At 43.8% G+C, this 15,761-nt stretch overlaps 1 protein-coding gene across 5 annotated transcripts in view; it reads left to right on the top strand.

Annotated features, from left to right (window-relative positions):
• arhgef25a (Rho guanine nucleotide exchange factor (GEF) 25a) overlaps positions 1 to 15,761 on the top strand; it is a 54,090-nt gene that overhangs the window by 25,848 nt on the left and 12,481 nt on the right. For all 5 annotated transcript variants that reach the window (XM_050065554.1, XM_050065552.1, XM_050065550.1 and 2 more), the window contains 2 exons: positions 12,083 to 12,390; positions 12,952 to 13,062. In XM_050065554.1, coding sequence (XP_049921511.1) covers positions 12,083 to 12,390; positions 12,952 to 13,062 — 419 coding nt within the window. The remainder of the gene's footprint in view (positions 1 to 12,082; positions 12,391 to 12,951; positions 13,063 to 15,761) is intronic.

Genomic DNA, 15,761 nt, shown 5'->3' with positions numbered 1-15,761 from the left:
GTGTACATGTGTGTGTGCCCACATATGTAGGTTGATTTTATGTCTTGCTGATGGCTAATCTTTTGTGCGGCTGTCCCCACTCTCTCTCCCTTCTGGGTTTCGTTGCTATGGCAATTAGAGCGCGGAGAGGTGTAGAGCCATGGAAAGGAATGAGAATATGTGTCTGGAAAGCCCATCAAGTCTGACTGAGAGGAACTGTACCAGCACATCTTTACATCTGCAGGTCAACACAGCATGCCAGATCAGCATGAGAGCGACACTTACCTCTTTGTTTCATTCTGTGGTTTCAACACAAAACCCTTTAATGCTAAGTTCACATAAACAGGATGTCTGAATGTGTAGGATACTAAAGACGTGATTGCACGAGATGCCACGTTTGCAGAATTCAGTTTACGAAGTTCAAACAAATCCTGCCCATAATTCACATCTCACTCATTTGGTTATAAACGGTAGTCTTGGCTACTTGCAGTTCAGAAATGACCTTGTATACGGCCAGCGTGAAAAACAGCAAGAGCCCCAGAGCTGAGAAGACTAGAGCTGTCAGGCAGACTGGGGCCAGGAGGAGAGGCTCCACGTCCCCACGGCCCAGCAGGCACCACAGCTCTGTCTCCAGCTCTCCTTGCAGGCCTCCTGACTGGCACTGCCACAGCTGCCATATGGAATCACAATCGCTTTTAATTTGCTCTGTGTTCTCAGCCACCTCCGGCTTAATGGCAGCCTTGTTTACCCCTAAACAGGAGTGTGAGCCACTCTCTCACTTCCTTTCTTTTTGTGTGTGTGTGTATTTGCCCAGTTAATCATAGTGATGATCAACAGTACCGTGTGTGCGCTGGTGCTGCCTGCTGCTAAAGAGGCTCAAAGGGTAGTGTTGATCATCACTATGATTATCACACACACATACACACTATCAAACACACACAGGCACACACACACACACACACACACACACACACACACATCCACTAAAACAGAGCGCCATGTAGACACTGCAAGGTCATGTAAGTGCTCTGATGTATTAGCTCCACCTTCACAAGCTGCAGTATTAAAGTGATGTACACACAAATGCATCAACAACTATAATCCAATAATACAGATTATTCTGAAATGTGTCATTCTGCACATTGAGCACGTTTGCATTTGGTACTTTAAGTATATTGTGATGCTAATACTTTGTACTCCCCTTCAACTCAAATATGTGTTTATTTTTCCTGAAATGTCCTAACTTGACTATACTGATTCATAAGTACATCACTAATACGAAAGCCAATCACTGTCATATATGGGAAATCAAATCAACAGATGAACAGACTTTGACACAACACCAGTAAAGAAACCTGAAACCTCCAGCTCAAAGCAGACTTGTCAGTACAGAAAGTTTTGACAGCAAACACAGCAGAGTGTGCAGTTACTGGATACAAACCGGATCTTGGAGTTTCCTTCCACTATTTACCAAAACCTCCATGGTGGCAGATATTATTGTATGTTTCACTACCACTAACGCTGCGTCAGCCACTACCAGTTAGCCTACAAGCTAACAAGCTAGCAAAAAATATGATGCTAACTAAACTTAGCTACTGTTCTGATACTTCTGCTAATTGCAGATTTTGGTGCGCAACAGACTCTTCATATGAGTCTGGGTCTGACTGAGGCTCAGACATGTATGGCTGAATCTCACTGATGTTTCCTCCTTACGCTAGCCATCTTGATGGTCACTGAGAATTCAGCTCATTCAAAAATCTGCAGCTCGGCTTCATGGGCTGGGACCGAGCTACATTGCTAACGCCCTTGTTAACTACTGTAGGCTGTTTGCCTTCAAGAACACTGCGATCATCTGCTGCTGGTTTATTGGAGGTTCCCCGCAACAGCTGGAACAATATTGAGGACGTAACCTTTGGCAGTTACGCCCCAAAACAGGGAACACGCTATCTATAGATATCAGGGAAGCTAGCTTGCTAAATATTTTTTAAAAGAAAGCTAAAAAGGTATCCGTTCACTTCACTTTAACTAGCTTTGACTTCCTGATGCAGGTCTGACGATCTTTCTTTGTATGCTTTTACTTTCTATTTATGCCAATCAGAGTGTCTAGAGAGGGACTTTAACATAAGTTAACTTTTGAAGGCATGACTTTTACTTGTAACAGTCTTTTTGCTCCGTGGTATTGTTACTTTTACTAAAAGCATCGGAGTACATTTTTTCTCCACTGCAAATCAGTGAACTACATGGAGATTTGAATTGAACTGGAACCTTTATGTATAATTACATGTTGTAAATATAAAGTGAAGTATGGTTCAGTTTAAATCATCTTTTGCACTTGACAGGACATCGGTTTTGATAAATTCTTTGTCAGATCACAATGAGCCAAGCGAATATTCTTTGCCAGGCTACTTGATGAAGGCCTCATGCTCATCTGCTGCTTCTGAAAGAAGAAAAAAACAGTACTGTGGAAGTTACAGAAGAATGAACACCTGTGTGTGATTTTCTCATCTCCGTATACTTTGGCAGCGCAACATATTCAGATTCATACCGACCTTATAATGACCGCTCTTTGTTCCTAATCATCAAAATTCAGGTCTGACTATGAAAACATTGTTCAGTGCAGTTACATAAAGTTAAAGAGCCTTATCAACAAAATCAAACCCAAATTATCAGAATTTGTGTTATGAATACAAAAACACTGATGTGAGTCAAAATTGTTGAGACACACACACACAGAGCGAGGTGCAAACACTCAGAATCAGCAGCTTTCATTTATTGCCATGCTGACAGGGGCTGATTTCTCTCTCACAGATCAATGCGGGTCTATAATATTTACTTCAAGCACAGCATGGGAAAATTAAAGGTTACGATTTGTGACGTCAATAGGTAGACATCATTCAGACACACACTTACAGAGGAATGATGGAAACAGCTGCATAATGTCCACAATGGCTCTGAAGGTATGAAGCAAATAACGGCCATAAAGATTTGAATCTTATTCTAAGCAGCTGAACACTTAGTTTTGAAATGTTATCGCTGCTTGCTGTTGAAATTTAAATACAACTGATTTTAATTACACTGAAATATTTTACTTTGAAATTCAAATCTAAGTGGCCATTATTTCACATGAAGGGAGTTTTCAGGGTTTGAAAAATCTCATACTGGGCTTAAGAATAAAGAGTTTTAAAAGAAACTTGGAACATGGAGTTGTGGGCATTTACCAGGCATAGAGGGTCTAATAAAAGACACATTTCATTATGGGGAATGTAGTATTGGTTATATTTTTTAGAGCTTGATCCATACTAGAGTATAAAAGTTAGAATATCTCGGTCTCTGCAGCTTTGATTTTGACGGTTCCTGATAGTTTCAGTAATGAAAGTAGTAAATCATAATCAGCGTCTCTGTATTCTCCTGTTGACGGTGCTAAATTGTAACATCAGAGTGAGCGTGGAATGGACCACCCTGAAACCTTAATCCCCTGAATCTGACACATTCGCTTCTCCAGAGCTTACATTAAGAGAAATAAAGGCAGATGGTGCCAGGGACTTGGCAAGTCTCTCTCTGAATGGTTCTGGAGGAATGTCTGGAGTTTTCAGGCCCAGTGACCACAAACATGGTTCCAGTCTCACACTGCCAGGAGCCTGCTACTGCTGCATAGGCTGAGGAAAAACTCATGTCTGCGGTGAAAATACTGCTGCCTATTTGCACTGAAGGTACTGACTGAAAAAACCCAGCGCCAGATGGTATTGAAACTTCTTCAGTCAAAAGATATCTACGTTCTATCCTTTTTAGATCATCAAAAAAATAGTTGTATGCTTTTGCTCGCAGACAATCAACTACTCCAGTGGCTTGGCCCACTACTGCAGCAGCTACAACCCATACAGTCTGCGGTGTGGTGAAGTCGAGTGCCGTGTATTCCAGAGGGTTGACAGTTCAGAGTGCCGAGATGCCGCCAAAATGTTTGAAAGTATGTCTTTACTACAGGCCTGGACATCAGGTGGCATTTTACGCAACTGAATACTGCCATGATTAGTATCGAATGAAGCAGAAAATTGAGGTATCAAGTGAAGTACTTGGTATCACTGTAAGGGTACTGGTATTGTTATGTTTTTTTAAACCATATCCAGCCCTACTGCCAACCCATGCTGGTGCATCTTTTTTTGTAACAAAGAACGATTCAGATGCAAAGTAGGTGCTGTAGGATTGATTGAAACCTTGGAAGCAGCAGCTGTGACGTAAATGCACAACCTTTGCCACTTGAAATGCATCGCTATACTCATGTTGACCTGATTTTGACAGTCAGTGGCCCTAGAGGTGGTTTAGATCTATCACTTAGGGTCGTTTCGTAAGCCCTCATCAGGAGAAGTGTCTGATTCACTCTTTCACATTGTTCCCCATAGACAATAGGATTAATGCCAGCGTCATATTCGGGCCTGTTTTTCTGTAACTGGCATTGCTTTGATGCGTTATGCTGATGAAAAATACGCCACGGAGTCTGTTTGAGAGTGCTGATGCAGGAGATCGACCCTGATGGCTTGTTTGTGTGACTGTGTCTACCACGTATTTTCTTCTGTGCTCCTGGAATCACAGCAGTGCGTGTGCATGTGTGTCTGCATAAACTAGGTCAGTAGGAGGACAGGAAATCTCTGTTCACTTGTCTGTCTGACTGCAGTGTGACTCTCCAAAAGTTACTGAATGCAAATACACTCACATATGGCACACAAACAAGGATGCCAACAGTTGTCCTTTTGCACATGCATGTTTCGATGCATGACATTACTTATATGCTCTCAAGTATATTTAAAAGGATACATGCCCTAACTACCCTCCTTCCCTCCGTCTCTTAAGTATCTGTTTCTCTTCTCTGATTCAAGGTTTTAGCTTCAATCTATCTGGCATTTGTGCTTAACCTTCATTTGCTGCTTACCTAATTCATGAATAATCCCTGCTCTTCCCATCATCCCATCTCTTCCTCTTTCTGCTGTTCATTAATATGCACGTTTATATTCACTGGAAAGATGTATCAGCTAGATAATTCCAGAGGATTTCTAAGGTTGAAAGTTCATTTACTCGAGTTGTACTGTTAAAATCCCCACTAGAGAAGAGAAGAGAGATTTTCCTAGTACTTTTTCCTTTGTTCCTGTGTCACTGTCTTCTCTGCCAGTTGGTTTTTGCACGTTGAGCATGTGCTGGTCTCAGCAGCTTTGGGGCAGTGCGGGGCATTGCATCAGAGGAGGGAGCTATGTGTCCTGATCCCAGGACAGGACCCTGCCAAAGTCTAAAAAACACTGCAGTGCAGAGAGGGGGGAAGAACGGGTAAGAGTGCAAAAGAGGTGGTGGAGTGAAAAAAAAATAAAAAAAAGTGCGGGGGAAAGAGAGAACAGCCAAGTGCCAGGATTTATTAATCAGAAGCAGCACAAACAAAATACACATGAAACAGCCCGGGGGCCAACAGGATGAAATATAATGAGAAAAAAGTGAACGAGACAGAGATATGAGGTAAAAAAAAAAAAGGCAGCAGTTTCAAAAGGTCCAAAAATTGGCTTTTCACTGGGAGTCACTGCTGACAAGACAGGGATCTAAAATGGGACAGAAACAGTTGCATATGTGACCATTTTTGTGAGTGTGTGAGTTAGAATTTAACATGGTCACATTATCATTGGTGCCCCTGCCTTCACGTAACCCTACGCACAGTGTGTGTAGGCTACATCATAAAGGCTATATCATCTTGGTTTAACAGTTAAGTGTGTAACTAAGGACACTGCAGACTGAAGTCTACAGTGACAGTGTGATGGGAGGTCCAACGTGGGTTAAATGCGCATCAGCAGGTCTGTGTCATACATCTAGTGTATGAAAAGTCTGTATTGTCATTGCGTTGCATTTTTATAAATGATAATGATAAACTCGTCACACCTCTCACCTTCGTTCTGGTACAGTCCCACTCCTTCTTCCTCTCCCTGTGGTCCTCGAAGTTGCATAGAGTATCTACTCTTAGAAACAGCAGTGGAAACACTGGGCGTTTTTGTAAATTCAGTGTAGGGGATTATGATGTTTATTACAATTTCAGTACTATCTGCTGCCTGACATTCGACACACAGCTCCTCTTGCTGACAGAAGCAGCAGTTCAAGTCTCTTGGCCCGTCTGTAGCACAGAGGCCTGCAGCGTTGGACCAAACAGATAGTGCTGTGGGCGGGACATTAAGCGAAACTACAGAGTGATGACAGAGAGAGGCTGCTGCATCAGAGCATCAACTATTGGATAAAAAAAGATTATTGAAATGATTCAAATAACAGTGACAAAAGGGAGCGACCGAATCATATGTTGGTGTGACCATGTGAGGATGCTGATTGAACCAGTGCTCCCAGCTGAAGATAGTCTGGAGCCCTGTGAGGACACAGTGAGATCTTAAATGTTGCCTTGCACTGTGTTTCTGTAAAAGTTCATCAGAGGACAGTTAAAGGGTTTCCGGTCATATGCTTCAGGTACTAAGTGCCTCATCGTCTCAAAGGTCTATCAGTCTGCACATTTGAGTGCCTGGGTTCAGCTCAGGTCCTGCTAGTTGATGGGAAGAGTGTCCATTTCCTCTGAGTAGGTGAAATGTAATATACAAGTCGAGCTTGGGCTGAAGTGCATAAGGTGGGGAAGGCAATGAATGAGAGATGGAGGATACAGAAGATAAGCATGGTGTTGTGTTGAGAGTTGTTAGCGATGACTCAGGTGGGCATCTGGTGCCTGTGTGCTGACCACTGCACTCTCAGACCCCTGGGGTTGTAATCTGTGAGGTGCTGGCATTGATTGGCAGCACTAAGAGTCTCTTAGACTCAGCTGGACGCTTGACATGTTTGGCACTGTGGAGACCAGCAGGTCGCCTGCCTCTGATGTGTTTCGTGTTGTTTACTGTGACAGATAGATGACAGCTCATATCACAAGTGAACAGTCTTCAGCCATACATCTGGACAGCTACCCTGGAGAAAATGCGCATGTGCCGTTTTTGTGTGTGGGCACCCGCAGGTCTGTTTGTATGTGTGCACTGGTGGAGTCCAGTGATGCCTAAATTGCCTATATGTTCCCAGGAGGCAGTGGGATTGACAGAGAGCTCCAGAGCGAAGCGGCTGTGAACAAGTTTGCTCCATTACAGCCAACGCTTTTAGTCTGATTTGTTGGCTCAGCAGCACTCACTTATCAACTAATCAATAAAGGGAAGTTAGACTAAACTTCTTCAGGGGGACCAACATTTACAGCCCATCCATCCACATCATCCACCCACAAACTTGAGGCTGATTTGCCCTTATTTTCTTTGCCCTCTAGTTTTCTGTTTCAAACACAAATTACCAGGAAATGTATCTTTTATTCAATCACATCCAAATCAGACCTTTGTGACCTTCATGCGATTACTGCATCTGATGTTTTCCCTCTCCGCATGACTGAGAAAGCTGTGTTGCAAATAGGTACTGGGTAATTCAATTCAGCTGCAATTAAATTTAAAACTTTGCTGAGCCTTCATGGTTCACTGTAAACCACATGAAAAAGACGGATGAACATCAAATGATTTAGAGCTGCAACAACCAGGCAATTAATCAATCTTCATCATTTTTAGTTTAAAAAAAAAAGTCAGATATTTGATGGTTCCCACTTTTAAAATGTGACTATTTCCTGCTTTATCTTGTCTTGTATAATAGTAAATAGAGTATTTTTGTGGTCTGTGGTCTGACAAACAGTGGCGCCCCTAGATATTTTTTAATAGAGGTTGCCAGAATCTTGGGGTGGCACACCAAAACCGAAGTCATAACTAAATTTCAGGAATTCAATTATGCTGTTGAAGTATAAAGGCAAGTTGAAAACTATGTCAACATGAGAATAAAGGAATCACATACTGAAATACTTTGGTTTCTTGTTTTTCAGTTAATATTACTAATTATCTGATGTGCATAAACTAATAAAGATAAAGTTAACATTTTGAGTTTACAGCAGTCCTGTTTCAGTGATTTATGTATCTGTCTGTATCTTCCCAAATGGTGGGTTGCGGTCCAAACGTGGGTCAGGGGTCCAAGTGACTCACAAATATGTCAAGTTTGTTAACAACACACTTTATTTTTAAGTGCAGTGAATTTCTGGCACAGTGTCTTTATTTTGAAGTGCCATTTCCGGTTGTAGAGTACGTGAATAACGGACAGCTACTTGACAGAGACAGCAAACAAGCTCAACGACCGAACGACCAAATTCAAGCATGAGGCTGAATTAAACTGTGTGGGCCTTGAACTAATTACTAAGGAGAAATCTGGACCCCATGGCTGGACCAGTTAGGAACCACTGTTTTAGGCGATTCATTGTTCTTCCAATCGGCTGGTTGCCCTTATAAATAAGTTCCTTATAAAGAAAAATAGACAGCTTTGATGACATTGCTGGTAATTAACAGACATTTACGGGGAACATGCCTCCTCAAATTTAGGGGAATTAAGATATTGTGAGATTAAGATATTGTGAGGTGAGGGTTCAAAGGACCCCTCTGAAAATGGCCATGCCTGTTGTTGCCTTGCCAAAATTTAGCCGACATTTGGAGTGTAATTTAGCCACCTTCCTGACAAGCTATGCTAAAATGGTACTAATAGATGACGTTGTCTAGTGGTTGTCTAGTTTCAATCTAGTCATTTATTTCGGCCTCTTATTATTTTTGCCAGTTGGGGGTACCAACGATTCTATTAGAATGGCCATAGCCACCATTGGCCTCCCCTTGTGGGCACCACTGCTGACAAAACAAGACATTTGATGACATTGCCTTGGCCCAAAGGAAATTTTGATGGGCAGTTTTCTGAAGTTTTATACCAAATGAATAGTCACCTAATCAGACAACAATCAGCAGATGAATCGATGATGAAAATATAAAAAATACTCAGTAGTTGCAGCCCCAGAATAATCAGAGCAGACATGGGGTCAAAAGCTTGATTTAGTGCAAGAAAAATGGTAATGGATAAATGAAGCATAGACTGCCTAAATTTGACTCTTTCAAGTTACCCTCTCAGGCGATGAGTGCTGTCAAACTTCACTATTGTGAGTGAACAGCATCAAGAAAAGGTCTGGAACGACTTTGTAGCAGAAACCCACTCGGCTCTAAAGTTACATAGTGGAGCAACTTTTTGGGCGAGCCTCCCACCCGGCCTCCGCTCAGCCTTTCAGACAGTGAGTGGGCGACTGGTGAAAGCCCAGCATTAACTGATCATAACAGATCTGGCCAGCTTAATGCAGCCCTGTTGCCCTGTGCCTTCAACTGTTAATTATCGCCAGCACATAAACAATAGTCAAGTTGCATTAACAAAATCAGCCATGGGTAATCTTTTCTTAGCAGCGCCATTATGGAGATGAATGTCACTGGGCACTATCAGCGTGAAGCAACACAGAGGGAGAGTGGGAAGGAATTATGGTTTTTTTCCCCAATTTCCTCTGTGTAGGTGTATAATGGCATCAACTCCTCTCATCTTGTAAAGTGTAGGGAGAGCGGAGGCATGTTGCTCTGAGGGGAAGCTCATCATTTCCCTTTGTGTTTTACAGTTTCCTCGCTGTTACTGTGGAAAAACTGTTAATGATGTCCCTGTAGTGGCGAGTGTAAGGTCTCACAACAATACAGAGATGAAGCTTTCCAGGGTCAACAGGGAAACCAACCCATGAGCACGATGATCAGTAGGGGAACTGCGGAGTTGCTATGGTGACAGAATCAGATGTAACGATCTTGATTATAAAACCAGTAAATTATGTACACTCTGCACGTTGTAAATCTGTACATTTGACAGAGCCACTGTGTCATTCTGACGCAGGGCCTCAAATCATGAGGCTGCACTGCTGTCTCCACTCACTTTTAATTGCTTCCAGGCGCAGAGAGGGTGTCAGCCTCTCTTCCCCCATTTCTTTCTTGTGATAAGCTATCTCAACACATGTCTGGAGCTGGTTAGAAACTGTGTTACTGCGGCTGTGTCTCTGCACTGTGACCCTCTAAACCCTGGCCTGACTGAACTTGAGCAGGGAACACTGGGAAACACAAACCTCGAGGCCTGGCCCTTGTTAGAGGTCAGAGGAGCTGGGGTTGGGGTTATCACATGTGCTCAGCATCATTTTCTCTCTCTCCTCTCTCTAGCTGGGGACCATCAGATATGGTGTACGCTTTGCTTCGGGCTTTTTACAGCTCCTGCCATAAATTCAATAGCTTTCAGATGCTTTTTGATATCCTATTGTCTTTTGCTGCTATGATACTTCACAAAGGCCGACGGCATGAACTTAGACTGCTGCTCTTTTTAATGTCGTCTTACTGTCTGTGGACCCATCCGCTGTTTGTTCAGAGTTTTTGTCCATCCCCTGCAGGGTTTAGTCATCTCCCTTCTTTGAACCCCTCTCTGCTCCTTGTCTCTTCCCTCTGTTTAACCCCCCATCCTGCCAGGCTCAGATCTCCTTACACTCTCCAGCCTTTCATGTGGATAGGAGTGGGAGGAGACGATGGGGAAATTGGCCACCCTTGGATCACTCACACATGCTCGATGCCTGTAAAATGTATGGCAAGACATTTGAGAGAAAGATTACAGAGGAAATGTTGTCTCTGTGGTGAAAAAACACAAACAGACAAGTCAGAGGTTTCTTTTTTGTAGGATCCATAAACAACGTATTTCACCTTAACTTGTGTGCACTGGCAGCGATGGCATGTCGTGAGCGTGAGTTGCTTAGCTCTGAGGTTAGCCTTTTCTCAAACACACTGACTGTGGTTTGTGCACTGGAGAGTCGGGGACATTTTTCCTCAGCTCATTTTCATTGATCGGTACAGTGGCTACTATTGCATTTCTGAGGGAAAGTAACTGAATGAATAAAGTGCAGAGAAGCTCAATCGCTTTAAGTATTTAAAACTGAGGGAATTTATTCTGGCTTTGCCTTTGAAGACGGTACACTCACAAAATGGGCCACGCTGTGTCAGTGTGGCTCTTGCAGTCTGGCTCTTAACTGCTGAGTACACTTGATAAGATCTTCCTCTGTGGCTCACATAAGGAACACTGAAATGAGGTCAGTGTTGTCTTCTGATGAACAACAAATTCACAAACTCAGTACAAGCTCTCTGAAAATTGCATTTTCTTGGAAACAAAAGGTTGTTTAGTTATCAGCTTTGTCACACTCAGCTGAAGATTGGTGTGAAACAGCAGCTGTATGCGAACAATAATAAGCCTTGACAGTGAGTCTTAGTGGGACAGAGTGTTTCTCCATCTGTAGGAGAGTGGTGATTGAGGGTCGGAGGTCGGGTCGAGGGCAAAGAGATGGATGGGGAGGTATGAGTGAACCCTGCACAGATAAAACACTCCAGACACACAGCTCAGAGGAAGAGCTATCTCAGGACTCAGGAAGGGCGGTAGGGTTTGGTGGATGAGGCAGGATGGGAATGGGGGACAAGACAGAAAAAACAAACAGTCCCGAGCAAGGATCTTCCCCTCTACAAAGGCTTAAAGTGGATGTCCGGTCCTGACTTGCCCCCCCCCCAGCTTACTTCCCATGTCCTCCTGACACCACTTTGCAGCAGCCGGCCTGCAACTGGTCTGGGGTATTTTTCACATCCACCGGTCTGACCTCTGCTGTCTGCTTTGCATCAGAGTGTGCTGGTCATGTGATTGGATGCACAGCTCAAACATAAAAACCATGGTCTGCTTGACATAAACAGAACAGTGCGTCTTTTATAGTACGACTCACAGCTGCACAGCTGTGTTTGAAGAGGAAGGCTATTTATACATCCACCCTTTGTTTTATGTCTTCGTTTACTTCTTCTCTCCTGGTGTTGACATGTCTGCCTCCAGCCCTCCATCACCTCACTGACCAGCACAGCTGCCCTCATTTAATAGTCAATCAGGAGTTCTATTGCCTCGAACAAAATGCTCTTTTTACACTGTTGCTTTCGTCCATAGATGAATTGATTCATTGATTGTGGAGGTCTGAGCATAGAGAGTCAGGATGTACTCTGCTCTTTACTTTGACCCATAAAAACCTTATTTACCAGATCTCCACCTCCGCATTATTCCTCCTCAGACACTCATTGTTTTACCAATAACCCTCTGCTCTCTTTCTCTCTCTGTCTCTTCTCTCCAGACTCATACTCGGCAGCAGGCAGCGAGGGCAGCATCTCCACATCTGTGGCGTCCCTGCCCCCGCAGGCATCAGGCAGCTCGGCCCCCAGCTCCCCGGGCTCCAGACGCTCTGTGAGCACCCTGAAGAAGTGGCTCACAAACCCTGTCCGCAAACTCAGCGTCGGGGCCGCCGGCAAAGGGGAGCGTCAGGTCCGCAAACTTGAGGGAAAGCCTCCACCTCTTCCATCCCACAGCCAGAGCCAGGATGTGGGCAGCCCCCCGAGGCCTGATGAGACCTTCACCATTCTGCCCGTCACCCACAGAGAACTGGTGAGAAGTGAAAAGTTGTTGCAAAGATGCATCTTTTTTTTCTCTTGGTCACATGAACTAATCAAACAAGGGATGGCATGTCAGCTTTGTGTTTGAAATTCCCCTTTACACATTTAAGATGAACCACCTCATAAGTAAACTCATCAACTGGATTTATTCCCAGACTGTCTTATCACAAGGCCTTTGTATAAACTGGCTCCGAAGTAAACATGCAAAGCTTCAGTCTTATATAAATTGAAACTAAAGCCAACATCCTGACGGCGGTTTGTTTACACGAGGTAGCTCAAGAATATTAGTGCAAACACAGGTTTAATGTAGAGTTGCTCGACAGAGGACTAAGTATCATGGCAGGTGGCGAGGCTGTTACATAACAGCAGCACTGCTGGCTCAGCCCGCAGGAGCTCACGCCGCCATGTTCTGTGATTCATGTGCTCTCTTTTGCTGTTGTGCAGCTGCCTGTGTGCCGGAATGCTACAAACATTTTGCATCATGTTGATAGTGTTATTCTGACGCTGAGGATGTGTGTCTGTTTGTGTGTGTGTTTGTGTGTGCGTATTTCAGGAGTGGAAAGATGGCCTGGCAAGCCCTGAGGACCTGTCACCAGCCACACTCCAGTCCCCCAGCTACATAACTGACTCGCTGATTGGCTGCACGTCACTGCCAAACACCCAGGTCTGACACCATGCAACCTTTTCTATCACCTAATATTATTTTTGTCACGTAAAAATAACATCAAGCAGAGCTGATGTTTCTGGCTTAAATACAAGTCGTAATTTTTTGACAGGATGCCAGAGTACCTGAGTATATCCCTCTGTTTAATACAATCAGTGATTGGCTATGATGAGAATTGAACTATGAGGAGGAAATACACTTACAATCCATTTTAGCTGATAGTTTACTGTAGACAGTCTCTAAAGGGAGTAGCAGTAACATTCTCAGTAAGGACTCAGCCTGGTGGGGAGGTGACATCAGTGCTGTTTGCCTCCATGGCCCTCCAGCCAGATCTGGAAATGACTAACTCTGCTGCTGCGGGCGGAGTTCAACTATCAAGCAAAACAAACACACAGATGCACACAGGAGCACTGCTTCCTGCAACCACACACTCACACAACCATGGATGCAAAGATATATAGACCCATGCATACAGACGTAGAGCACACACATGTATGGGAGTCCAAATGAATACAAGGCTCTCTCAGAGCAGATCGATGCACCACAGGGCCAGAGGGCAGAGCTTGTCAGCGACCTGTGTGATGCATGACTCACTTTCAACATGCTACAAAAGGACATGCCTGGAAATAAATAGGTTGTAGCACAAAACAGCAGATGTGATGAAAGATGACTCCTCTTGTGTGAGCCCTGTGTGCGCATACGCTTTCATTTTTCCATCAAACACTCTGAGTCAGTTGCTCGTGGCAAAGGAACATCTCAAGTGTTCAGAAGGTCCCTTTTTTGCTGTGAGGTGGAGGCATGGCAGAGACTGGGTTGCCTGAACCCTGTCGATATACGGTGAAACAATAATGATGTCTAAGCATTTGAGCCTTGTGGAGTGTCTCCTGTTGGTGAATCGACACCAGAGCACTTAAATCCTAATTTCAGTCTCAACAACACATCAAAAGCCATTAATACGATTACATCAGAGGGATGAGGTCAGTGCTATGGTGTTTTTACTGCCAATCTTTAGAGAGAGGGAAACAGAGAGAGAGGGGGAGAGAGGTAGAGGTAGGGAGATTAAATTATGTAGGTCAGTCATCTCCGAGCTGTGGGTTCTGTCTCTGTACCCCACATTCAGTGGCCTCACGTCCACTGTTAAACGCGTTGTTGTCTTTCCACCTTTCCTTTATGCGGTCATCTCTAATCTTACAACCACAGCAGAACATAGTTTTTTGATTGAATGTTTCTGTGGTCAGTGGAAAGTTCTTGTGATTGTGTGTCAGCAGTTAAACAAGATGTGGTGTCAAAAAGGAAGCCAGAACTGCAGATTATAGTATTTAATAAACAGTTTTTCCCGAGGAACAATTTGTACAGTCTGTCATCTCGACCTGCAGATAAAAAAAGACACAAACAAATAACTTAGAAACAGTTTCCCTGTGAAACGGGAAAAGAAATATTGAAAAGAAACAGATGGTGCTGTGAGATCTCTTTAAAGCCCAATCCCTTGATTTGCAACACTGGCAACAGTGCTATCAAATTGCAGTTTTCAGCACTTGAGACCATGTAACCACCTCTTTCGAATGTCATCACTTGATTGAATGGGCATGTGGTTATCACCCCATAGATATGGGTTAGGAAGGGCCATCTACACCTGATAGTAGGTTCAGAAGAGTGTTATCAGTCGATTAACATTGTTACAGTTTTGTTAGATTTCGTGTCTAATTTCCTTAGGTTACCTGCAAAAACTGATGGTTTAGAAAGTTTAGAAAAAAAGACCATGGGTTGGGTTAAAATAAGTTTATTTGTCATGTAATGTAATTTAACATGGCGAACTCACGTACATCAGTTAAAATGAGTTAGCGCTGATTCTGTATGAAACACATTCTCACTCCAGCCTCGTCACATATCGACGTTTGGTCATGCACTTTCCACGTCCAGATGCGACATGCAAGGTACCCTGGGTGCGTTGGTTGTTGATGTTCTGGGATGCTGTGTCAAGTTGTGCCTGTTACATGCATTGTCTTCTTTCAAAATACTCTTCCGTTGTCACAGGAAATTTAAGGTTTACATACAAATAAACACACTACGTTGGTATAATACCGCAAATTGACATTTTTTCCCCCAGCATATGTGGTTGGGTTTAGGCAACACAAACACATGGTTGGGTTTAGGCAACACAAACACGTGGTTGGGTTTAGGAAAAAGAACAGGGTTTGGCTTTATAATTTTACGGGACGCTCACACTGCTCACATGGTTGAAAGTCTGTGTTTGTTGGACCCATCCACCACCCCTCCTGCCCACCCCACTCAGACTTTCGTCACCCTATCTTTCACTCTTGTCCCACCACATTTACCCCTGACGCAGCCGAGTTGTGTTAAGCTATAACGGTGACTGGCTGCGTATCATGCCAACGTGAAAGAACAGCTTTGTTCATTGGTGTCTGACGCCACAAGTCACTGCCCAAGCACCGGATTTCGCTGATTTGGGAATGAGACCAGGTTGGATGAAAGTCCTGTGTTTGTTTGACCCATCCACCAGCCCCACCTCCTCTGTAGATGGACTTTGTCGCTCTTTATGTTGCCTCATCTGACTTCCTATGACCACCAGAGGTTGCCGCCTGTGCTCCTAATGACAACTGACATTTTATGACAATGGTCATTTAATGACTGAATGACAATATGGCTGGTAATTCCTTCTGAACCCACTAACCCATATC

Source organism: Epinephelus moara, chromosome 16, assembly GCF_006386435.1.
Source record: "Epinephelus moara isolate mb chromosome 16, YSFRI_EMoa_1.0, whole genome shotgun sequence".
NCBI lineage: Eukaryota > Metazoa > Chordata > Actinopteri > Perciformes > Serranidae > Epinephelus > Epinephelus moara.
Note: the sequence above shows the minus strand (reverse complement) of the source record. Positions and strands in the feature narration are given on the sequence as shown.